This window comes from Lepidothrix coronata, unplaced genomic scaffold (assembly GCF_001604755.1).
Source record: "Lepidothrix coronata isolate B3197 unplaced genomic scaffold, Lepidothrix_coronata-1.0 Scaffold45, whole genome shotgun sequence".
NCBI classification, from domain to species: domain Eukaryota; kingdom Metazoa; phylum Chordata; class Aves; order Passeriformes; family Pipridae; genus Lepidothrix; species Lepidothrix coronata.
In genome coordinates this window covers 5,368,617-5,395,145 of record NW_016690225.1, presented here as the reverse complement: position 1 = coordinate 5,395,145, position 26,529 = coordinate 5,368,617, and the positions used below count along the sequence as shown (strand labels likewise).

At 35.9% G+C, this 26,529-nt stretch overlaps 1 protein-coding gene across 1 annotated transcript in view; it reads left to right on the top strand.

Moving 5' to 3' along the window:
- COL21A1 (collagen type XXI alpha 1 chain) overlaps window positions 1-23,749 on the top strand; it is a 73,033-nt gene extending 49,284 nt beyond the window's left edge. Inside the window, exons 17-29 of the mRNA XM_017814486.1 lie at window positions 2,312-2,356; window positions 2,702-2,755; window positions 7,548-7,601; window positions 8,904-8,957; window positions 9,446-9,517; window positions 12,980-13,015; window positions 13,531-13,575; window positions 15,612-15,644; window positions 19,250-19,396; window positions 19,494-19,548; window positions 19,838-20,038; window positions 21,484-21,561; window positions 22,319-23,749. Of these exons, the coding sequence (XP_017669975.1) occupies window positions 2,312-2,356; window positions 2,702-2,755; window positions 7,548-7,601; window positions 8,904-8,957; window positions 9,446-9,517; window positions 12,980-13,015; window positions 13,531-13,575; window positions 15,612-15,644; window positions 19,250-19,396; window positions 19,494-19,548; window positions 19,838-20,038; window positions 21,484-21,561; window positions 22,319-22,506 (1,062 nt within the window). The 3' untranslated portion in view covers window positions 22,507-23,749. The remainder of the gene's footprint in view (window positions 1-2,311; window positions 2,357-2,701; window positions 2,756-7,547; window positions 7,602-8,903; window positions 8,958-9,445; window positions 9,518-12,979; window positions 13,016-13,530; window positions 13,576-15,611; window positions 15,645-19,249; window positions 19,397-19,493; window positions 19,549-19,837; window positions 20,039-21,483; window positions 21,562-22,318) is intronic.
- The last annotated feature ends 2,780 nt before the right edge of the window (window positions 23,750-26,529 follow it).

The window sequence follows — 26,529 nt, the reverse complement described above, 5'->3', positions numbered from 1 at the left end:
CTGAGGATTTGTACTGCATATGAAATCTCTGTTTAGGAACAAGATACGTTTCCAAAGCTTGATTTGGCTTTTGACCTGGAAGTTAGGGAAGAAACTCATGGTATCTAAACTACTTTTTAACCTTGTCTTCTGAGAAAGTGAAAATAATTCTAATGGGCATAACCAGAGATTATCCATGTAAAAGAAAGTAATAGATTGAGATAGATCATGAGAAGGAACCAAATTTAATTTTTTAGGCATTCGGGAGCTGATCCTATAGAAATTAGTCTTTATAATTACTGAACCATGGAAGCTACATAGAAAAATAATTCTTTTGGGAAATATAATTTTTTATGACCAAATCAGCCACTTCATTCTCCTCTTTTTGTGCCAACTGACATGTGGAGAGTAACTGAAAATCTCCACCGCATGTACTGTGGGAATCACTTACATCAGCATAAGTGATAGATTCATTCTTAGCTGAGTGAATGTCAATGAACCATAAGAGAATTTTAAGGGTCTGGACCAGCTCTCACTGAAATAAGAGCCTAAGTTCTGTATACTTCAGTAGTGCAGACTCATCAGAAGGGGAAGAAGAGGGAAAAAGAAAGGAAATATGACTTAATTTTACAATTATTGTTCTTGGAGTTTTATCTTTGTCACTAATATAAAGTTAAATGTCTTGTACCAGCAATTTATTTTAACCAAGAAAGATCAACACAGCTCAACAGGACATTGTGTTTCTTCTTCTAGGCATGCTTATGTAGTGGTAAGTCATTTGCTGTGTTGGATAAGTATGTGGAACTCTTTTCTCTCAGCCCTCCAAATTGCATAGAGATGTAACCATGGAAAGCTTTGGTACACCCTTTCAGGATGAGAAGGTTGCTGCCTAGTGGGTGGTTTTTTTCAGCATATATGAAATTCTGTTTTGTATTACAGGTACAGATATCATAATTTGGTTTTATATTTTACAGCTACAGAAATAAATAATTAAATGTTATATTAAATAACTATACTGAGAACTCATGGGCAAATCTGGAAGTTCCTAAATGTAGTGACAAATAAGCCCTATTTCCTGTCTCTCTATTTGTGCAAAAGATCTATAGGAGAGTTTTGGACAAAAGTTAAATAAGAAAAGTTATGTTACATAATGTGAGTAGAAGTCTCAGAATGAGGCATTGTTTTCAAGTTCTTTTTATTACGTTATTTGATGTCTTTTTTAAATGATAGGTACGTTGGAATTTTGATGACCTGTAAAATGCTGAAGTTGTCATTGTTAACTCATGTGCCATTGACCAATGACCTGTTTCTGCTTGGTGGGGTCATTATTAACTAGAAGTGGGTGTAAACTGCAAAAGAATGGAACTATCTTTTGCACAGATGTAATCCATAAGGAAGCTATCAGTTGTTACTTTCATGTTATTTTTTTCCCATAAAATGCATTTGTTTTGGTGGGTTTAGAACAGTCCTCTTGTCTTCACTGCAGCATATTCTTTTCAATGTTAGATTAAAATGCAAAGTCTTTAAAGCAAATTCTTGCTGCAGATTAATGATGGTACCAGTAAGAACAGTGTTTGTCCAACAAATTTTAATTGTTTTACCTGAGAGAAAAAATAGACTAACTGAATATATACTACAGTTTGAAGCATACACAGTTTTGTTTTAATGCTGAATTATGTTCAATAAAAAAAATGTGAGTTATGCTATAGGGCTGAATAAGCAGTGATACTGAGGGAATGGCAGAGATCTTCAAGTATTTATGGAGGTGGAAGCTGGTGTATCTCAAATACAACTATAGCTATCTCTTTACAGTCACTGTATTTTAGATAACAAAATATGATTTGTCATATAGATGGTTCTATTGACCAGGACTTTTGCTTTAACTTATGTGGGAAATCTTATGGATAATGTAAAGTGGTTTCTTTCCCTGTGTCAGTCCAGGTTTTTGGGCAAGCAGGAGCATGTGAGCCTGCCCAGTGGCAGACACGGACTCCTGGAACGAAAGCAATGGGGAGCAATGGAATATTAGTGTTTCACTTTTACCCCAGATTATATAGTTTGCATGTTTCCAGCTGAAGCTGTTTTCTCTCATGTGTTTTTTTGGTGGTTGTTTTTTTGTTTTGGGGTTTTTTTTCTATGTAGGTTGGTTTTTTAGTGGTTTTAGGGGGGTTGTTGTTTTTTTGGGGGGGGGTTGTGTTTGGTTTTTTTTTTTACTTTTCTATTTCTGCCCACGTTTGGAACCGAAATTATATGGCAGATGCTAAATTTATGAGGACATATATTTTCTGCTGAAACTATGCCATATATTTAAAAGGTTTCTTTTTTTTCTCAGGGAATTCCTGGTATCCCTGGAAATCAAGGACTCAAAGGACAAAAGGTATTAATTGTTCATAACACAGTTAAAACCTGCACATATATATACATTCATTCCAAAATAAGGGTTCAGTCTGTGCTAAGGAGAGTTTTCATAGTGAGGATTTATGACATCAAATACAAAAGAATGGAGATATGCTCCAAATTCTTTGTGGCATGTTCAAAAATCATTAGGTTTTATTTCAGCTATTTCAGAAGGCATGAATATTTCAGAAGTAACAAAACTAATTTTATAATACTTTGAGAAATAATCTTAGCTTACTAAACCTGCATAATTAAAGAATATCTAAAAAATTTGTTAAATGTGCATACTTTAATTACAGAATTCTTCTGTTGCTATAAAAAACAGGGTGAAATTGGACCACCAGGTCAACCAGGAGCAAAAGGGTCACCAGGAGATACTGTAAGTTTGCAAAAATTTGTTATTATGGACAAATAATTCTGGTGTTGTCGTTCTCTAGTTGTCATAAACAAACAAGCAATGGAAAATACAGGAGCAACCTTGCATTTTCAAGTTGGAAAATATAATCAGACTAAGTCTAATCTCTGAATTTCTCCACAAGTATTATATACCAATTTTAATTTAAAATTTATGATTTCTTGACTGCACATTTGATAAATACAGCAATAGATTAGTCTGAATTTAGCCTCTGAATTAATTAGATTTGAATTGACTTTGAAAGTACTGCAGTAAATTTATTTTGAAAGTTAATTCTGACTTAAATATTGTCATAGTGTGTAATGGATTTCTGCAGATGAATTTCAGGATGGTTTTGTGATAGTGCTCTTTTGACAGACTGTGAGAATAGCTGCGATCACTGAATTTCCAAACTGCTTAAAGAGAAATTTTTGTGTTCAATGAGGGAAACTGAAAATAGTTCATTTTTTCTTGGACAGTCTGGGTTACCACGTTTTTGTTACTGTCTGCGTAGGGTGATTTCTGTGTTCTTTATAGTCCTTTGGAAATCACAGTAGCAAAATAATTGTTCTGAAAGTTGGTGAAAGTATATATAGACTTCAAAAATGGAAATTTTAAAAACAAAAGGGGCACCTGCTTAAAACTAGTTACAGGTCTTTCCTAAATTAATAGGAATTTCATCATTGGTTGACCATATGCTGCCTTTAAAAAATAATTATCTCTTCTATTGAGGAAACCATGTTTATTTAGTTCCATTACTAATCATCCTCACTGTTAACATGTCTTTTTGCTGTTTGCCTTTTGTGCTGGAGACATTTTATCTTCTTTCCTGACTAAAATGCTTCTGAGTTTCCTGAGAGATACATAGTTTAGCATAATACATATGCTGTTTACTACAACTTTTTAACTAGTTAAAGAACCTACGTTTCAGCCTATATTAAACCTCAAGCAGATCAGTATAAACTATTACTGCTATAATAAATACTGTAGAGAATTACGACTGATGCTATTATCTCTATGGACAAGGGACCACTACATGACTGAAAGGCTTTAACCTTCTAAAAATTTGGGGTTTTTCTTAGAGTGTTGAGCCATATGGTAGTAAAGGAGATTTTATGCAGTTGTATTCAGTCTACAGAATTAGTATCACTTATCAAGGGAAGAAATAGGTAACACTTCTTGGTTTGCAGCTGAATGGCATATGTAAGTGTTGTAATATTTGACAATAATTGAATGATCATTTGATTTTTTTACTTACTGCCTTATCTTGAGATTCATTATATGTTGTGCATGTATGGGCTTGTCTGTGCCCAGTCCAAATAGAAGAAACTTCAGTTTCTCAGGAAGCCAACAAAGCAGTTCAGTGAAAATATTTTTATTATCTATTGATGGAAATTTTTTATCCATTTTTTCTGAGCGAAGTTGAACAAAATGCTAGAGGGAAGGCGATATCAGCTGTAATAAAGCCGTGTGGGATTGCAATGTGTACATATTTATTTAATTCACCTACCATATTTTCTTCAAATTTTATTTAGAACCAAATAACATTTGGTTCTTGATATACTTGAAAATAATTTATTCCTGTTTCCTGTTAAGTCATTTAATGTATTTTTTATCACCTGATAAATTAAATAGGAAATTGATGCATGGAATATTTGAATATGTTACACGGCTTTAGGGAATTTCAACCAGAAAAGATAGTGGGATTTTCCTTGTATTAGTCACGTTGAATATGTTTGTTCCAGAAAAAACAGATGGAAAGCTTGTGGATGGTCTATTAATACCTTGGGAAAATTATTCAGTAACAAGTTCTTCTTCAGAAATAACTATCCCTATTACATTGCCAACACCAGCAATTTATTAATTTACCGCAATATAAATAGTGTCAGCTCTGGAAAATAGGGGAGCAATGATACATTTTATATCCTTGAATTGTTCTTCATTTTTATTCAGGACATGCTCTTCTCTTTTAATAGTTTCCAGATTATGTTCTCAAGCTTTTCTCATATTGCATCTGAAAGTTTTCTTCTTGCAGCATGCTGATTTCATGTAGTTGTCTTCCTATTTTTTTTTTAATTAAGGAAGTTAAATATGGCCTTGTAATGAAAGAGCAAGAAAGGAAACCAGGACAACTGGGTTTTATTTCTACCTTCCCTGCAGATGTATGCTTGACCTTTGGTTATACTAAATATATTTTCTTATTTGCCTTTTCTAGTATATGTTTGCATGTCAGTGTGGATACATACACGTAGCTGATTCATTAATAAAAAAAAGCTATTCTTTACATTTAGTATAAGATAAAATGAGCGGGGGACATTTTTGATGAACATACGCTGCTTCTGTAGTCCAAGGACTGATGTGGGAGTCAACTAGAAGTGATCTAGTGGTAGACAGTAGATTCTCAGTGTGTTACATGACTTGAAACACGGGGCTACTCTGAGGTGGCAATGTGAAAGGAGCCAGAAACCCCCAGTCACATTTTTTATCCCTTTTCACAATACCTCCCCAAACTTGTGCTTGCTTTTCTCTACTGATTAATGTGTTAGTAATGAGAACAGAACAGAAATCTGAGGAGGAGAAAATTGTAATTTCACAGTGGTTTTTGGAAAAAGAAGGTAGTCCTCAAGGAATGCAAAAAAGATCACACAATGAAGAGGGCACTATTTCAGAAGTAAGGAGGTCAATAGATAATATGAAATTTGATTTCAAAGAGCCAAACTGAATTAAACCTTACAGTGAAATGAAAATTAATAAAAACTTATTTTTCTATGTAAATAAAAAGAGAAAAACTGAAGAAGCAGACCTCCTGTGCAAGTGAATTATGACAGCATTAATATAATCAAGGTTAGGTTACAAAACCAAATGAATATTTTGTTAGTCTTGTAACAAAGTTACAAGTCTATGCAGTTAAATGCAGTCCATAAGCAAATAGTTTATGGGAATACACAATCTCTTAGGTTATGAGTGTAAGCAGTCCTCAGAAACTTTAATCCATCTGGAGAAGAATTTGTAATTCTATTCCAAATTATGAAAGAACTGGAGTAGGATATAGTAAACTTCTCTTTACCAAATAATAGATTACACTAGACTAGCTGCATCATCTTTGATAAGAAGACTGATTTTCTGTGTAAGTAAGAACAAGCATCAGGAAAGTTCAGGAAAGTGCTGGAAATTATTCAATGTATGATATTGTGTTAATTTAGAAAAATTGAAGTTTATTAGATTTTTCATGTGCAATTGACTGAGCGGGAAAAGTCTTAAGACTGAGGAACACTGGCAGCAAAGTTACTCAAGTTTTAGTCTTGTGCTTGATACAGTTTATTTGTATTCACAGACCTGTGTCTCTGGCCTAAAGAGTAAGTTGCTGTATTTATTGATGGAAAATTTTGGTGACCAGAACTTTCTTACCATACATCAGCAAAGAAACCTGAATTAATTGGTGGTTAACCTGTATTGATGTGTGGTTAATAGTAAAGCAGAGGTGAAATGCCAGAAAACTGATGAAATCCTGAAAACCCTGGCTACAGAGAGTTACTTCTTGTTCCAGATATTCTGAATTTTCTCTTCTATTTGCAGACACCCTTTCAATTTTAGCAAATAAAAAATTTTTTTCTTTTTTTTTTTTTTTTGCAAAGCTTAGTTGTAATCTGTGTTAACAAATTACATGGTTTTAATTCCATGTAACCTTTGAAAGAGGTCTGAGATAATGTCATGGGTGTGAATTGTTCCTAACATTTAATACTAAATGGAAGGTGGTTATTTGGATTTATATGAAAACGAAGATTAAATAACATTAGTAACAATGGGTTTTGAAAATATTATCACTTGGACTAATTGATAAAATTTAATCTCTGACAAGTTAGATTTCCAGGCCTTATTTAATTGTTTGACTTTCTGTATTACTGTGCTTTTATTTTATGCTGTGTCTAAAGTACACTCTTATAGTATATTGTCTTTCAGAGTATTTATGCAAGTACAAATAAAACAATGATAATATATTGTTTTTATTGATGCATGCATCTTGAGACTAGCTTTAAACAGAAATTAAGAGCGCCAGCCCTTTGATGATTTGACATCCCTTAGCTCTTATTTTATGTATGGAACAAAGACAGCTAAGCATGCCTTTGTCAACATGATTCCATTTGAGGAGTCCAAGGGAATGTTATAGTGATGCTCTGACTTTGTACATGTGCTGAAGTGTCATGATATGAAATGGCAGAAGCTATTGGGTTCTTGAATGAACAATTCAATCCTGAAGATTCTGCAGAAGATGCAAAGATGTGTCTCCCCCAACAAATCTCCACAAAGCTTGCAAAAGGAGTCAAGGCCTGGCAATCTTTGAGGGACACATGGTCAGAAAGAAGAAAGAGAATTATGAAATGCCACATATAATATTGCTGATTTTGGAAACACTACATGGAAACCAAGAAGCTTTTGTGCTACTTTTGTCCCTAGTTATAGCTAAGGGACATATTACAGACAATGTTTTGAGTTGCAGAATTTTTTTCTCTCAGGAGTGTTCTATGACAGCACTGTTCTTTTTTTCTATATGGGTTTTTTTTCATTGCACCATAGCCCTTCATTAGACCATAGAAGGTCTAAATAATTCATTGTACTGTATCAGAACTATAGCTTGTGTAGTAAAATGATGAAAGACATTGTATTTCCTGTTTATTTCCTTATGGAAATAGAATAATGATACTATAAATACTATACTGAAGCCATTATTCCTCTAGTTTAGTACAGAGATGTTTCTGCCTTTTTCATAAATAAATAGGGTTTGATGGGACCAGAAGGCTCACTTGGTCTGCCTGGAGCTCCTGGGCCTAAGGTAAGTGTTTGTGTTAATGTGACTTGGATAAATGACTGCTTTATAGATTTTGCAGCTAACTTTTTGGTGTACTGAATATTGGTGAGTAGCTGTATGATTTTCCTGTATTAACTTTCTATGGTACTTCATTCTCAAGAGAGGTTAGTATAACTCAGTGAATGGTGCCTGTCATCCCATGATGTTTGGAACAATTGCAGGAATGGTCATGAGACTGTTTCAGCTTTGCAGACCTGGAAAATGTTCTGCAATGCTGGGAATCAGATAATTCTCAGTATATATCTGAACTTTCTTCCCACGTTACATTTACTTATATTTTAATTGAGTTAAATAATGTTAGTGCTGTTTTTTCCACCCAAGGAGCCAAATTTATTTCAGATTTAACTTTATTGATTGTACTGCAGCAACAGCAAGGACTAATTTGACTCATGCTCTCAGAAGTTAAAATAGATACTATAAATTCAGATTGCTTAGTGTAACCTTTTAATTTATTCCAAGATGAGTTTTGGTTAATAAGCACTGAATTGTGTGTCCTAGAGAATATTTAGGAATACAGAATCCATTTCCCAAATGATGTGTTTACATTTAGATCCATTTCCATCCATACGTTATTTTATATCCAGAAGTACATGTGCCTTTATTTAAAATTGTATACTGGAGGTAGCATTTTTTTAAGTGGTCAATGTTTGCTATTGTCTAGAAGATTGAATACCTATGAAATGACTAAAAATTAAGTAGCTTTATTTTTTTTTTGGTGAAAAATGCCTTTTTTCTGTGTATTTATCTCATTCACAGTATAAACTGGTTCTTAGAGAATCATTCTTAATAAGCTCATTCTTACTGAAGGGCATTATGAAGTAGTCAATAATTATTAGATTTTAATGAAAATCCTCAAGCTGAATATATGCCTAATTCCGTAGGCTACAATAAAAGTGAAAACATAAATAAATATTTTGACTTGGACTGATCCTAGGATTCTCAGGGTTTTATTAAATAAGATGATGGAAATGTGAGGTCAGTATGCACAAATATGCAGTGGTTGGGCAAGGGAAATGAGGCAGGTAGGGACAGGACTGGTGAGCAAAGGCTGGCGGATCATGTTTTGTCATCAGTATCTTATCTTTCCTGAAAGAAAGTTACACCTTCAGGCTTCCCATAAGGGAATAGAACTTTAGCCTTTCAGTCGCTACCTGTGCCTGTTTTTAAAAGTCAGTTTCTCAACAGTGTGTGTTTATGTTTGCTGGTCATAGCACATGTGACAAAGCATAATGATATCAGCCACACTCTTACATAATTGTTATATAGGGTGATAAAGGCGAACCGGGAATTCAGGGGAAACCAGGATCGTCAGGAGCCAAGGTAAATATGATTCTGGAAGTACTCTAGTTAAAGAAGGGATTTATGTACTATTTTACAAGGCAGTTTGTTTCACGGTAAAACAGTAGTTAACATCAAATTGCACCAGAATCCATTTGATTACTTATTCTTACTAATTTTATGCTAGATTTTAGGCAATGTAACTCAGGTGCTCATTAAGTTCAAAGCTTCAGACATTGCCATTACTTCAGATAGTATTTTTTGTGTAATATTGAAACATCAACATCAACTGTATTAAAAGACAATTAATAAAAATAGATAGTGGAAAACTGAGGTTAAGAATTAGGAACCTCTTTTGTGGCTTCTCTGTATTCAACATCCCTTCACAAATTTTCCAGGCTTTTCAATTATCTTCAGTTATAAACTTTCAAAATATCATAGCCAAAGTGTATCATGTGGCCTTGAGAAAATATGCAATATATATTTTTGCACACAGCATATCACTGACACAGAGCTGTTGTATTACTCAGGGAGAACTAGGAGTACCAGGTGCTCCAGGTGAACCAGGCTACCCAGGCATTCCTGGTACCCCGGGCATAAAGGTGAGTATTTTTAATTGCATCTTTTATTGGAAGTGCTTTTCTTATAAGTAATCATTAAACAAAATCTTATTATTAGAGAATAGGAAACATTTAAAGCAACAATGTGTACATCATGAAAATTTTCTTCTGAAGGATGAAACCTTGATGTAAAGGCTTGTGGTGGGTTGACCTTGGCTGGATGTCAAGTGCCCACCAAGCTGCTCTGTCACTCCCCTCTTCATCAGTACAGGGTCTTGAGAAAGTAAGATGGGAAAAAAAAACTCATGGGTAAAGATAAAGGCAGTTTAATAAAGCAAAAGGAAGGCCATGTTTGGAAGCAAAGTAAAACAAAGTATTTATTCTCTACTTCCCATCGGTATGTGATGTCCAGCCAGTTCCAGGGAAGCAGGGCTTCAGTACACATAGAGGTTTCTCTGGAAAACAAATGTCATAATAATTAATGTCTTCCCCTTCCCCTTTCCCTTAGCTTTTGTTGCTAAGCAGACATGATATGGAATATCCCTTTGGTCAGTTTGGGTCAGCTGCCCTGGCTATGTCATAAATCATAGAATGGTTGGGTTGAAAGGAACCTCAAAGACAATGTAGTTCCAGCCCTCTTGTAGTGGGCAGAGACACCTTCCATCCACTAGACCAGGTGGCTCAAAGCCCCATCCAGCCTGGCCTTGAATACTTGTAGGGAGGGGTCATCCGCAGCTTCTCTGGTCAACCTGTTCCAGTGCCTCAACACCCTCACAGTAAAGAGTTTCTTCCTAATATCTAATCTAAACCTGCCTTCTATCAGTTTAAAGCCATTCCCCTCTGTCCTATCACTACAGACCCTTGTGAAAAGCCCCTCCCCAGCTTTCTTGGAGGACCCCTTTAGGTACTGTAAGGCTGCTCTAAGGTCTCCCCAGAGTCTTCTCCAGACTGAACAACCCCAACTCTCTGTCTGTCTTCATGGGAGAGGTTCTTCTTCAGCCCTCTGATCATTTTCATGGCCCTCTGTTGGACTAGATCCAGGAGGTCCACATCCTTCTTATGTTGGGGGCCCTGGAACTGGATGCAGGTGGGGTCTCATGAGAGTGGAGTAAAAGGGGAGAATCACCTCTCTTGACCTGCTGGCCACACTGCTTTTGATGCAGCCTAGGATACAATTGGCTTTCTGTGCTGGAAGTGCGCATTGACAGGTCATGTCAAGCTTCTCGTCCACCAACACCCACAAGTCCTTCTCTACAGGGCTGCTCTCAAGCCATTCTCCACCTAGCCTGCATTTGTGTCTCCTCTCAAGATCTTGCCCATCCCAAGATGAGGAGCAGGATTTGGAGAGACAGCCTTGATGCTGTGGGAGCTCTGCTCAGCAGCAGCTGAAACACTGGTGTGTTATCAACGCCTTTCTAGCCACCAGTGCAAAGCACAGCACTGTGAGGGCTGCTATGGGGAAAATGAACTCTGTCTCAGCCAGACCCAATACAGCATTACAGAAATAGAGTTGAATCAGGCATTTCATTTCCATAGGGAAAGAAAAGTTTAAGGATAAAGAGACAGTAAGATAAGAGAGTGGTGTTATAATTAAAGTTTTATGAAAATCCCATACAGAAGTATTCCATTAGACTTCAGCTTCTGCTCCAGAAGAGCACAGATTTCCTGTATGTTCAGTATTGTATATGCCAGCCATGTATAAATGTCTTTGGTATGCTAGAGTACTTTACATGTCAGTACACACATATATGGAGGTGCCTTGCACTGCACAGAGCATCTTAAATACCTATGTTTAGATATCTGAAGCAAGTCCCTAGTCAGTGGAAGCTAGAGAGAGATCCAAATTTAGGTGAGGTTATCTCACATAAATGAGATAATGGAACCTGAGTTACATTTTTCCAAGAGAAGACGTAGAAAAGTTAGTCTTCTGACCAGTTTCAAACCAGGGATTTGCAGAGCACAAAAAGACCAGTGGAAGAGTGACTGGAGTCAGTGTCATAACAAGAGTTTATTAGTTTCATTATCACTATATATTCACTTTCAATATCTAAGGGTTATGTAAGGTACATGTACCAAGACAATAATGCTGATTTTATGAAAGGTGATTTTGTTAAAATTATGAAACTTCTCTAAATTTTAGCTGATGAAGCTTTTGCAAAAGTCATTCATTTTATATGAAGATGCAAGTTGACTGGAGTTACATGTCATAAGTATGACAGACTTTTGAATTATTCAGGAAGAAAAGTGTGGTTTGGGCATCTGACAGTAAAAGTGAAGCCTTTCAGCTGTAGATTATTTTAGAACTTGAAACCAACCAAATATTTGACATTCAAGTACAATACAATCGAATACAGCTGGCATAAATGTCTTATGTTCTGGGATTTTTGATCAGGAAAATACTTGCCATGGCAAAATATCCTCTTTGCTACTGTTTAGCATTTAACTAAATTTTTTTTTTCCCAGCAAACAACCAAACGCACAAATGTTTGGCTCTTACAAGAAAACTGACAAAACAAAGCCAAAAATCTCCATTCTAATTCTTTTCTTTACTAAATGCAGTTTTGCACAGCCCCCAAAGAACTGTCTTTGTTTCCTGAGCTACTATGTTCTTGGCCCAATGTTTTGATTCATGTCTGTTTGAACAGAGTCACAAGGGTTTAAGAGGTCAGAATTAGAGTAAGAGCTATCTCCCGTAACTTTAAGTTTCCTTTTCAATCAATGAAGAGAGAAAGGCACATTTTGAGAGTATGTGTTTTATACCTGTATTGTTAATTGGAATGAATAATTTTCAAGCACTGACTGTTTCTCTCCAGTGTCAATTAGATGGTGTTCAGTCATATTGATAAACCTAGATAACTAACTTTTAAGTACAATTTACACCATCTGATTGTCAATTCCCCCCCAGTTATTTACTATAAACATTTCAAGTCAAAAGGAGTGGGTGGAAGTAGAACTTAGTCCTTAAATATTTTGATTAAATTTAAATATAGGAGGTTTGCCATTCAAAAAATACTTTTTCTTTGTATTGTCATGTATAACTTCTGCATGCAGTGTGTTTATAGTAAGTGTTACAGAAATTATTTATACTCTAGTCTGTGTGGGTGAAGGCAAGCATACTTGAGGTTAGCATTCAGCTGAAATGTAACGCATGAGAAACACTGCCTCCTTCCCTGCTTACATCCTCTCCACTCCCATGCACGGAGTGGATAAAATCCTGCTGGATTTTCCACCTCATTATGTCATATTTTTTAGTTTTTTACTTGGTATGTGAGTATCCACTTTTCTTTTTAATAGTTCTCTCCATGACAAATTCCTTTTTTAGTATAGCTTTCTGGAGTTTTCTCAGTTTTTGTGTACATGGGGATAAAGTGACTTGTTTTGATTCAGTATAAATAAAAACTATTAGATGCTTGTCTTGTAATTATGTGTTAAATTTAAACACAGACTACATGTCTTTGAGATGAATCATGTTGAAATGGAGACTTTTCTTCTGATATTTCACAGGGGGACAAAGGAAACCAAGGTGACAGCGGTATCCAGGTATATCAACTTTGTTCCTAATGAAATCGTCTGGCAACGCTATTAATACAGGTTTTAGGTGTTAATTCAGGCACTTTTTTTAAGATTAAGCTCCATAGAAAGTTTGCTTGAATAGCAGCAGTAACTCTCCTTCATGGAAATCAGCCCAGTATACCCAGTATGAATTTCCAGCTGCATTTCTAGGGCCTGAGCAGGCCTACCTACTATACTACCTGCCTACCTACTGTACTGTAATAAGTGGAATTTTCTTTCTTGTTATCTGAAATCATGGTAATACCTACAAGAAAAAGTATGATGTCACTGCTCAGATCCTGACTTGGTTCCTCTATGTTCAGAGTAGAAATTGTATTCTTTTCCACAGTTTCTGCTTTGATCTCTTGAAGAGTAACTTTTCAGACTGATTTGTCCTGGTTAGGATGACGTTTTAGGGTTTAACTCTTTGTGTTATTTTTCATAGTTTAATTACATGTACCAGATAAATGTATATTTTAAGAAAATGTGCTTCTTTTCTTAAGGGACTGAAAGGAGAAAAAGGAAGACAAGGAAATCCAGGCTTACAGGTACTGTTAAAATAGGGATCCTAGTTCAAGAGAGCCATAGAGATCCTAGTTTGAGACCACAATTCATATTCGTTTCTTAACACTACTTCCATCAACATGGATAGGTCTTTGCATCACATGAAATATATTTATGTACCACATGATTACATAGTTATATAAATTACCTCTTAAACAATCTTAATGTCTTTAAAATAACAAATACAACACATAGAGAGAAGATGGAGACACGTTTTTCTCAGCTGTGCATGCTAGAAGGATGAGAGGAAATGCACGTGAATTGGAACGCAGAAAATCCCAGCTTGCTTTAGAGGAAAAGCCTTTTGCTTTGAAGGTGGTCAAACACTGGATCAGGCTGCTCACAGACATTTTGGCAAAATCTGTCTGGGCAGTGTGTTGGGTTGATCAAGTTGCGTCTGTTCTGCAAAGGAACTTGAACCCAAGGAAATCACTTCCAGCCTACATGTTTCTGTGCTTCTGGGATATTATATCTTGAGAAACAGACCATAAGTGCATTTTTTTATTATTGAATTAAATCCTTAATTATATAATAGTTTTATAAAATAGCTATAAATAATATAAAATGCAGATAACAGCACAAAGTGGCTTTTATGTAAAGGTTATAAGAATAATACATGCGATGTTAAGATTTTGCGTGTACCATGCTACATTTTCATACAGTTCATTATCTTCTAGACATTACTGGGAGTTATTGACATCTTCTGGGCTCATAAATTACAGATGTTTCCTGTTTCAGCTGCAAATCAGTGAGATGCAGTTGTTTCTCTTTAACTCTGGGCCAGTGTATTCTGATTGTGTCATAGTTGGCTATCTTGTTGTACCACAGAAAATAACTATTAGTATTTATAAATACTTGTTAACTGCATACTCTGTCGTGTCTAAACAGAGAAGTATTTGTTAGAGGCACATATTTAAAACTAGACTTGGAAGGAAGCCACAGTTGCTTTTTTCAGAATTACGACATCGATACAGCTGCCTGTCTAGCCAGAAGGAGCTGATTCCTGTGGAGTATGGGCAGGAGATCTAGACTGTATGTTAGTTAACTCTCTCAGGCATATGAAGGTTAACAGTAGTTCAGTATTAAAGCTGAGCAGATTTTTTTAAAAGAAACATTTTAAACTAAAAGACCAGTCTTTGATTTTAAACAAATGTAGTGTCCTACTCTAACATTTTACAAATTAAACGTTCTGCGTTTTCCTTTTGCAAATGACATACAATTTTTTCATCTATTTATTTTTTTAATCATGAGGCAAAACAAAGCGATAGTGAAAGGAAACATCATTTTTCCCATAGAATGATGCAACTTGAATTGCTGGTTCTTGCTTTCTTTTTTTGGAGAAAGCTGAAAAAATAATGCAGACTGAGTCTAAAATTGTTTCCCATGCTTTTCTGATTTGGTTGGCAACCAAAAAAATCTTCTGGTAGACAATACTAGGTCTTTCCAAGGTTTCTCAAGACTCCAAGACTTCTTAAAGATACAATACAGATTCCCTTGCACATAAGAGTGTATCAGAAAAGTGAACTACCAACTTGCCATGGAACTTAATGGTCAGTAACACTATTGAAGCACTTGGCAGAAGTGACTCCGAAATCATTTGCTACCATGCAAAATCTGGCTTACCAATGAGTTTCTATTTAAAAGGCTCTAAAATTAATTTATGCATAGTAAGACAGTATTAAACAGGTAGAATCGGGAGTTTTCTTTTACTAGAACACAAAATTTTATTTCTTTTGTCTTTTCTAAAGTGAATAAGATTTTGTCTCTATGTTATGTTTGTTTTTAATATGTATGATATATTCGCAACTTATCCTCTTCGTATATGATATTAAAGGCATTAATGAATTGTTCATTCACCATGGTATAAATTTTTCATCATTATATGCAAGGGTTTTTTTTGTACAATAGCAATCATAGAATCTTTAAAAATTGCCATTTGTGATTAATTATTGAAAACAAAAGATGCCAAGTAATTTGGCTCAGCCTGCTTTTTAAATTTTTTTCATGTTATTTCTTAAAGGGAGTAGAAGGACTGAATGGAGAACGAGGAGAGGTAAGTATTTTGGAATGACAAATATAATATTACAAAATGATTCCATTTGTTTCTACAAATTATATGATCTGTAAAATGTGTGTTTATAGTCTTGCTTCTGTTCTCAGAAGAGAAATTAATTGAGAAATATCGAGAAGAGAAAGAAATATTAGTTAAAAAGAGATGTAGTGAAATATATATTTCATTAAATGAAATATTTTTAAAAATAACTAAAGCCAAGTATATACTTTAAGGGAATTAAAAAGCCAACAAACTAACCAATAAAAACAATGAGAAAAACTGGTTCAGGAAAGGAAATACTTAAAGGAAAAAGAATCTAGAGATTCTATGATCACTGCAAAATAAAAATACATTCATAAAAATACAGAATAGTATTATAGTATTATTCAGCAGTAACCAATAATTGAAAGGCATGATATAGAAATAAGGAACAGGAGACACAAAGAAGATATTTCTTGTACCCCTTCCCTTTTTTTGGGGAGTCAGAAAATTTGGAGCACATAAGTTAGAGATCAAGACCATTGTATTCAATGACAGTGTTGAGTTTACCTAATTCCTTTTGAGCTCTGCTGATATACTCTACTTTCAGCTTCTATAAAAGTCTGTAGTAAGGATTTCCACAGATGAGCTCTTCGTCTTGTGTGTTTTAACTGTCACCAGTGAGATTTCTTTGTGTGCCTTTATTTCAAAGCCAATGGAAAGGAGTCTAGCAATGCCTTTACAAGTATGTTTTTTTTAGAGGTTTCTGTTTTTTGAGACTGACTCAGAAAATGCAGGGTAGATTTTTTTCTCTCTACTACTAAGTCTATACAAGAATAACTCAGCTCAGCCTGAAACTTGAGGGGCGTAGGGGAAAGTGTCCACAACGAGGCTGCATACAGCTCTGAGCAACCTGGTCTAGTGGAAGGTGTTCCTGCCTATGGCAGGGGGGTTGGAACGAGATGATCTTTAAGGCCCCTTCCAACTCAGTCTGCCCTATGATTCTATGAAGGCTGCTTGGACTGCTCTTGGTTTGTCAGAAGCTGCATTTGTTACTCTCCAGGATATTTTTAGAAGTCCCATATTTTCTTTTTTTTTTTTTTTTCCCTTGTGTTTGGCTAATGTATATATATTTATGGCCAAACTTTTTAATCTTTGCGTTGCATTTTTTTTTAAAAATTGGCATTTAAAATGTTGATTTTGTTGGTTATTTTTTATTTATTTCATTGTTTAGTGAAATCAGAGTACAAATTTATTTAGAGATTTCTTTGTTCAACTCTTTTCATTAAAGCATTGTTGCATATCAATAGCTGGATACATTAGGTGGAAGCCCAATTCTGATAATTAAATAATTGCATGCATTTTAACATGTAAACTGTTTCACATGCTACTGTGATTCTATGAAATACTTAAATTACAGTTTGACTTATAATTGTTTTGCTAAATCATTGCCAAAACTGTATACTATTGAACTAGCTTCTTTAAATATTTTAAATCATGGCAATAATATATTTCTACAGAAAACTCATTTTAATAATTTTCTTACTATGTGTTAAGGTGTAATGATGTTGTGTTTACTTATTAAACCTATAGAATTAGTTGATTTTCTATTTTCATAAAATATGTTTTTTGTTAGACTCTGACTCCTCAATAAAAAGTTTCTTCAGCCTGTAATTCTCGGCACTTATTGAGCTCTTCTCCTTTTTTAAATTTTCTTTTCCAGTAGCAAGGGTCAACAAACAAGGCCACACATGGGATGTGGCTGACCATTAAAAGACCAAGATATACTGCAGAAAATGTTCCCTCTGCAGTTTCATTTACTCTTTGGCAAGTTCTTCAGGGAGTTTCTGCTGATGCTTCCAACATTTTGTCCTGATATTTTTATACTGGCTTCATGCCTCTAGTGTTTTTCTACAGTAGATGCCATTTTCCCAATATTCACTGTTTCTTAATGCTTTCTAACTCATTTAGTTCAAATAGATCAATTTGCAAGTCAGATGTCTTTTATGTAAACTTCATCCATAGCTGTAAAAGTAATTAAAAACAAAGCAAAACAAAAAACCCGAACCAAAACCCAAACAACTTCTACCTATAAGAACAGAATGGTTTTCAGATCTCAGCACATGTATTCTAGTATAGCCACAGGCAGCTACATATGCTCCATGTGTTTATCTCTGAGCCTTGCTGATCATGTTAAAGGAGAAAACCCACCTTTTTAATTATGTAATTTGTAATTATGTAAGAAATGAACAAGTACGAATCTACATGATGTAATAAGAGGATCAATTATCTGTTACTACAACATTCAAGATGACAATATCAAAAAAATAAAATGTTATTACAGCTTTGGAAAAAGTTCTGAATTAGTGTATAACTTTTGAAGGTATGGACTGCTGTTCAGGTCATCTTTCCAGCAGTACTTTTAGGCACCTGACTGATACCTGTCTCATTTCTGTGTTTTTTTAAGAGGATAAACTGCCTATCTGATTTTAGTGCCTAGGTCTCTGCATAAAACTAGATAATCCAGTACTGAATTTGAAGCTTGCTACCCTGGAGTAATTCTTGTGGAGAATTCTGGATTGTTACTAATTTAGACCAAGAATTTTTCTGATTTATTCTGAAGAATTTTGATGAGTAATAGAGAAAATTAAACAAAATATTATAAATACCATAATTTAAAATTCAGTGTAAGTCTATAAAGACTATGCATGAGTATTTCATAATTTCTTAAACTTCTGTTATATGTTTCAGTAAGTTTTGTCATATATAATAGTCCTGTTCCCACAATTCTATCTAAAATAGTTGTAAAGAGTGAAAGAAAATTTTGAGGTAACTGATAATATTATGCAGAAGCTGTGCAGAAATGGAAGGAAAAAACTCATCAGAGAGCAAATGTAGTATACTGACTTTAATCTTGGGCATATACCAAATTACATTGTACTGATGTTTTGTTGGCTCCAGAGTGGGGAAAGGGTTCCACTTGAACTGTTGCAGTAGGTTTCCATACATAGAAGAACCATTGCTTTGATGAAGATATATCAAACTATTTTCCAGTATTATTTTAACCTTTTCCAGTGAAGCAAATGGACTATAGTTATTACCAATCAGATAAAAAAAAAACAAAACAAAAGAATTGCTAACTCAAATCAAACTATTTTTTCCTTTGTCTTATATACTACAGACATAGGGGTCAAAGGCTTGATAATTACAGTAAGTTTCCAAGAACTTCAGTGATGCCAGAATTTCATCTCTAATTTTTCCAGCCTTCTAAGGAACTGTGAAAAAAATTCTAATTCTCATGAAAAAGAGAATAATGCCTTTTCTTCCATATGTTAATAATGAATACTTATTTTTAAATAGTAATTTGTAAGTTAAATGGTTCTTTAAAGTTAAAAAAAGGTAATTTGTTTCTACTTATATTGGGTAATTGTATCTGAAACAGTTACCAAAGAATCTCAAAACTTCAATACGTCTCATCAATATCAAGTTAATATTTAGTGACAACTTATATTAATTTTATGAAGGTCATCAATAAAGATTTTCTCAGAATATGTTTTTGTGATGCTGCCTAGCTTCCAGATGATCGCTGAAGATACGATTGGCTTTTCATGGATTTTTCATTCCAGAAAGGTGAGAAAGGAGATCCAGGCATTCAAGGCATCAGTGGACAAAAAGGAGAATCTGGTGTCCAGGGTTTGGTTGGACCTCCTGGTCTCAGAGGTCAGCCAGGAGATCGAGGACCCCCAGGACCACCTGGATCAGATGGAAAACCTGTATGTATAGGACCTCAAACTTGTAATTTTGAGTACCTTAAAAACCACAAAGAAATGCATGATCTCTCTTGTTTTAACTGTTCTCTGTTCAATTCAGGCACGAGAATTTTCAGAAGAATTTATTCGACAGGTGTGTTCAGATGTACTGAGAAGTAAGTTTGAAAGCCTCTTTACTGTTTTTTTCCCTGTTTGAAGTTCTAAAGAAGTTTCCTGATAATTGTAAAGTCTCCTTCTTGAAAGCAAGTTCCATATTGCCAATTTATCACTTGTTTTCTTGCAGGTGTGGATACATTTCCACACCACAGGTTCCATACTTTACCATCTTATTGCCTAAATGTGTCTTGTTCTCTAAAGAGATGAAACTGATTTTGTATTTGGGTATAGGGGCACTACTTTTATTGTTTCAACACTCTAAGCAATTTTTTGTTTGAATTCTCTCAGCCCAGTTGCCTGCCATCCTGCAGAGTAGAAGACTACAAAGCTGTAACCATTGTCAGTCTCAAAGTGCTCCCCCAGGACTTCCAGGACCACCGGGTCCAAGAGGCCCTGAAGGACCAAGAGGGTTTCCTGGTTTACCAGGGAATGATGGCATTCCAGGGCTGATGGGCATCCCAGGTCGCCCTGGGGCTCGTGGGACAAGAGGTACTGTGTGCATACGTCATGGTGTAAATGGCCTTTGTGACTTGGTTTTCTCCTTCTAGTTTTGAATGGGGTTAATGCAGGGTGGAGTAAGAGAATGGCTGGGCTTCTATGACAGAGTGTAATTGTGAACATGGTGCAGAGTGGATGTTTCACTGCTTTCGAAGAACGCATGGCAGAAGAAGAGAAAATACAAGAACTCAACAAGGTAGCTAGTGTTCAGTTCTACTGTAGTCAAACTGTTCTGATCTTTTTAGAGAGTTCTTAGTCTCATGTAAGTGTTTCTAGCTGTGTTTAGATTATTTTTTTAGATCAAATATGCTTTGACATGGATTTCAATGCATTTCCATGTTTTCTAGTTTCATTTCTTCCAAACTTGTTTGGTTTTGCTATTTTAAGCAACAGTATTTATTCATTGGCTACTTACTAGCTGCACTGATTTTTGGCATGTGACAACTTTTAGACTCCCCCTGATTTCCTGAGTTTTTGTCCTTTTGTTCTTTTTATCTCAAAAGGATTTTTACTCCTTTCTTTATGCTTTTCTTAAACATTCTTTTTAAGCAAGCTAAGGTTTATACATTCAGGTAACTCAGCTGTCCAAGCATTCCAACTGATTTCTGTGATGTATTTGCAGACTTTATATTAAGTATGCATATGTAGTCTGGAACTAGAGAAAGAGACTGGGTGATGTCCATAATTTGGTAACTGGTAGGATCAAAATAATCAGGAAAGCTGTATAAAATACAGCTAACTAGTAATGTGCCAAGGGTAAGCAGACAAATGGTTGGTAAATATTTACTTTCTTTTTGACATTACTTGTGACCTAGAACATCAAATTCATTTGGGATGTAATAAAGATTTGCCTGTAGTGCTTTTATAATTTCCTCTCCGATAGGAGAATGTGCAGTTTTCCTCTGAAGCATTCACTAACAGATCTGGCTATTCCATAAGAGCTGGAAAAATGTGTATATGTCTCTATGAAGAAACTGAATTCACTGGGTTGTAAGTGTAAGAGAGCTCATATTTTTACACTCTCAGTATTTCTTTGGTGGAGATTTAGTTCTGCTGTGTGTTGTAGAAGATTGTCTATATATTTTGTATTCCACACCGACTATGGTGAATAACTCACACTTCTTTCATACAACTTCTTAAAGTCTTTGCTGGTTGGAAAGCAATGACAGCAAATTTTTTTAATTGCCTATCATCTATTCCCTCAGCTCATAGTGACTGCTTAACAAGTGCTATATCAGCTCTAAACTCAGTAGAAATTAGGATAATTTAGAACTCAGTCACACTGTGTGGGTTACAAGAAAATGCTTGTTTTACATCCTATTATTTGCTTTTGAAATATTAGGTATTTTATTCAATAAATATTATCAAATGCTGACTTCCTAGTTCATTGGATGAAAGTAGTGTGCAAAGATATACCTGTGTTTGGTAATTCACAGGACTGCCAGGAAAAAATGGTGCAAAAGGCAATCAAGGAATTGGGGTTCCTGGGATCCAAGGCCCCCCAGGACCTCCAGGTGAGGGATGGTTCAACTGTGCAGATTCAGTGCATGCTAATAATTTATTAATTTCCAAATAAGTGTTTGTGTGATTTGGGAAAAACTGAGGTAGTTTGTACATATCTTAATTGCCATATATGTTTTAGGGATAATGCCTGTCTCTTGCATGCCCTTATAAATACATATATATACATATTATATGCATGTCATATAATACATAATTTAATATAAGATGTCTTATAGAGATTGGTACCTGAGACACTGCTGTTTCTTGATAGATCCTGAAATCAACCATTATCTAAAAACTAAGCCCTGATATGATTATGTGACATGTAAGCATTGCTTAGTGAGGGAATATGTTCTTCCTAATATTAATGTATGTATAAAAAATGCAGAGTTGGGGTTTGGAACAAATATTAGGGCCTGATCCAAATCCAGAGTAACAAATAGAAATAGGGGGACTGATTCATGTGATGGTGGTTCCAGATTATGTAAAGTATAGCAGTGTGCTAAAGCAGATTTTTATATTTTCCTTTAAAAGCTATTTTTATTTAAAGTGTTTTCCGTGTGCTTTTAAAAAAAACTTAGTAAGGTATCATGTTGCGTATATAAACATATAAGCAGTTTGTGACAAGGAGTGTCTTTTTCAGGAAATGTTTTCTTTATCTGCATACTTCACCAAAGTGCAGGGGTGTGTGTGGAGGGGTGGATCTGTTCTTGCTCTTGTTTTTATTTCAGTAGTCATGTATTTGTTTATTGCATGTGTGTTATTAAGGTCCTGAAGGTCCGCCGGGTATGAGTAAGGAAGGACGTCCTGGAGAGCGTGGGCAGCCTGGTAAAGATGGAGATCGTGGTACTCCAGGAATGCCTGGACCAGTTGGACCCCCTGGAATTTGTGATCCATCACTATGTTTTAGTGTAATTGTGGGGAGAGATCCATTTAGAAAAGGACCAAATTATTAATTTGTGATATGATAATTTAGAAGAATAGGTATGGTGCTTGTCTTTTATGGTCTTTCAAATCTCAGGAAGGTGACCAGCAATAATCCAATAAGCAGGAACAAAAGTACCTCTGACATTATAAATATTATAAACATTATAAATAACGAACCCAAAGGTTATACATTCCTTTAGACAAGAAACTCCAAAACCCCAATGACTTTTTTTATACGTTGCACTGGTTGAATATCATCTGTTTTGAAAGAGTTTTAATAGGAATTAACTATAATATTTGATATTTAGTATTTAAGTGTCCTATAATTCTCCTTTTACCACTGAAGTCCTTTGCAAAATTGCTGGAAACACCACTGGGAGCAGGATTAGGTCTTAAATGGCATTGGTCAGGTATAAGTTACTGTGAAATTTTTCACATGCAGCCAACATACACAGTATTTGATTTTGAAAGAATGTGGCTGGCTTTGACTTCATATGTGTGTGAATTTCACTGGCTTGTGTACATTTCATATGTCATAGCTCCAGATGTTCTGTGAGTGAAAGCCTATATCAGATTCTTATAAATTAATATCTGGATAATCATGGAAGAAATATCACCTATTTTGCCATGCAACTGTGCTTAAAACTGAGGTGAAATGCAAGGGTAGAACTACTCGTTCAAGGGTCAAGGTTTTATTGAAGATGGTACTGTCAGCCACTAAAGATTTAAAGGTTCCATGTGGGTGATTCAACTTACATGAAAATAGTATTAAAAAATAAAAAAAGAACGAAAGACTGATACAGCTGTGATACAGTAGCTGTGATTTGACAAAATTAAAGATTAAAAAATGTTTGCACAACCCCAATGTAACAGTTCCGTGTAATGGAGTATTAAGTTATATACCCTTTGCTGTTTCTCCTCAAGGACTGCATTGCCAAATTGAAGAAGCAGGTTTACAAGGAGAAAGGTCTAGCTGGTGGCTGACCAGCTGCAATGTTTGTTATGCTGTTTCCTTTTTCATTTTAAACAAGCTGTGTGTAATTTTCATTGTAAGCTTTGCTAATGAGTTGTATTGCTTGCTTTTACATAAAGAGCAAAGCCACAGTTCCTATGACAATTTAAAATCCGTTTCTTAAATTAAGGCAGAATCTTGTATTGAACTTAACTGATGCTTCATAAGTGACTTCTCTAATGGGTTGTTATTCTGTTGTCCTACTATCAGAGAGTGGTAATATGCTTGACATTCAAGGTAAAATAAAATTTTGTAAAGAACTGGTGGTAGTTTGATGAGCAATTGCAAGAGTTGCCTTTCTCCTGTGTTGCAGAGCAGAGTGATGTCTGTAATACATGGAGGGGTGGTTCCATGTGGCAGCTGTGCTTTTGCTCTTCAGCGTCTTTCCGTTTTCTCTGGAGAAAGCATTATCTCTTGGAGCAGCACCTTTCTGCTGGGCTCCTGATGCCTGTGGTGCCAGAGCAACCAACTGCACTGTGCCTGGTGGCTGCAGCCTGCCCAGAGCTGTGGCCAGCGGAAGGGTGCTTGCAGTGAGTAGCTTAGCCAAGCCACAGCCCTGGTTATACTGGAGTGTGATCATTAGCATCTCATAAAATCTAGTCTAAAATCCTCCAAAAGGATTCGTGAAAGCAACTGACATGGACCTCAGAAATTAGGCTGTGCATGAAGTTTTCTCCCCAGACAAGTGATTCTCAGTACACAATATAAGACTGCACCTGTGTGCAACCATTGATTGAATTTGTGGAAAAAATAATCTAGAAACCTCTTAATTTGTTGTTTTCAATCTCACACTGTTTATTTTTTGAGAAATGGAAGTGAAACATTGCTAGGTCAGTGTAGTGGGTTTGTAACCCTCCCTGGGAGGGAAATGGGACTAGGATAGGTCACCTGATGTATATTTTACCAATAAAGTACTCCATGTTATGTCAGCTCAGATATAAAGAGACGGGAAGGAAACAACTCCCTCTCTTCTCCTCTGGGATGGTTGCACAGGATAGATGGCTGTTTTTGGAGGAGGAAGACACCTTTCATGGGGAAGTAGTCTTTGTTGTTAGTTTTCCCTGTGTGTATAGTGGTTATAGTTTTTTTTTTCTTCTCTGCGTAAATATAAAACTGCCTTTCTTAGCAGCCTTAATTTTGCAAGTTTTTTTTCTTCTCCCCCCCTTCCCTCTTCCTTCTCCCTCTGGGGGGGATTGGGCAGAGTCTCGGTTGGACACCGGCTGTTCAGCTAAAGTACCAATAACAGTCAGGAAGGAATCAGGATCCCAGCATACTTGTAGAACCTTTCTGAGCTGTCCACACTGCATGCTAATTTAAATCCACATTAAACACACATTTTTCAGTAAGATGTATGATGGTGGGAATGGTGAGTCTGAGAGGAAGCAAAACCAGAAACAAAAAGAGAAAGTCAGGAGGACCTCTGACTGCAGTGAATACAAACAGAAAAGCAGAATTCCTTACTTGTAGAAAAAACTCTTGATTTTCAGCCAGTTTGATTGGTAGCTTTGGGTATGATTTCATTTGATGAAATTAACACATATATCAAGCTTTCATATTAAAAGTAGTGCTATTGTCACCCCTTTAGTCCTATTAGAGGGTTGTTTCTGAATGACTGACTGAGCATCTACGTGTAATTTCTATCTGCATCTATTAATTGTCCCTTTCTTGTTGTTTTTTTACATGTCTGGCCAGTTTCTATGTGAGCTCAGCTTTTGCTTTTCTGTCTGCATTTCTGCATACCCTGGCAGTGCCCTGGTAGTTTTCAACAGGTTTTTGTCCACTTTTCCAACTCTGGAATGCTTCTCTTTTGAGCCGACTCAGAAGCTCACAGTTAAGCCAAGGTGGTCTCTTGCTCTGGCTACTTCCCTACCTTTAAAAGGGGATTAACTGTTTTTGTTCTTCTGGGAAGAGAGTTTAGAAAGGCTCCCAGCACTCACTAGCTTCCTCATGGAAGCTTCCCATGATATCCTTCACAATTTAGCTCTGAGAGAGCTGAAATTTGCTCTTCTAAACTTTAAAATGTTTGTTCTAATACTAACCTTCAGCATGGTCAACAGGATCCCAAATTCCATGGTATTATGATTGCTGCATCCAAGGCTATCCCTAACCGAGATATTACAAAGCAAACTTTCTTGTTTTGTGAGCAGCAGGGCCAGCAGTGCCTTGTTCCTGGTTGGCACATCTAACATTTGTACAAGGAAGAAGCAGTCCTCTACACATTCCAGAAATCTGGTGGGTGACATGAGCTGCTGTATTGTTCTTTCAATGAATGTGTGGGGTAGTTGAAGTCACCCATAAGAACCAGGTTCTGTGACCCAAAGCTTGTTTAAGTGATCCAAATACTTTTCCATTGGTCTTACTCTCTTGATTCGGAGGTCAGTAGCAGATGCCTACTGTAAGATCCCCCTTGGAGATGACCCCTCTGATCTTGACCAAGAAGCATTGTGAGACACTGGATTATTGTATTAATTATTGGCTTGGACCAACTCGGGGGGGGGGGGCAGGGAATGGGACAGGTCAAATTTCATGAAGGTGAGGTGATGCCCTGCCCCATACCCCAGCCCCTGTGAGCCTCCTTGGGAAGCCCTGGAGAAGGTGTCAGTCAAGACCAGCCTGGGGGTGCTGCCCCGTTCCACACCTCAGAGACCTTAACCCAGTATGGTATAAACTGGAGTATTATCAGATTAATGATCCACAGGACAGAGCCTCTTATTTATTATTGATGCAAACTATGTAAGGTTCTTGCAAATGTTGATCTGCAGTCAGAAGCTGTGAATTAAAAAAAATCATGGTGAAACATGTCACCGTCTATCTATCAGATATTTTCCAGAAACAGTTACTAGAAACTCTGTTAACTGACATTTCCTTACTCTCTTGATGATAGACTTTAAAACTGGATCTCGGGCTAATTTTAAGCAGAGGGTAAGATGCAAAAACAATTTCTGGACATTTTTTATTAGTATCTTGCTGTGTGACTTTTAGTTAAGAAATATACTTCCTGGTGGGTCTAGTGCCTGTTGGTGTCAGTAGAGGAACTATG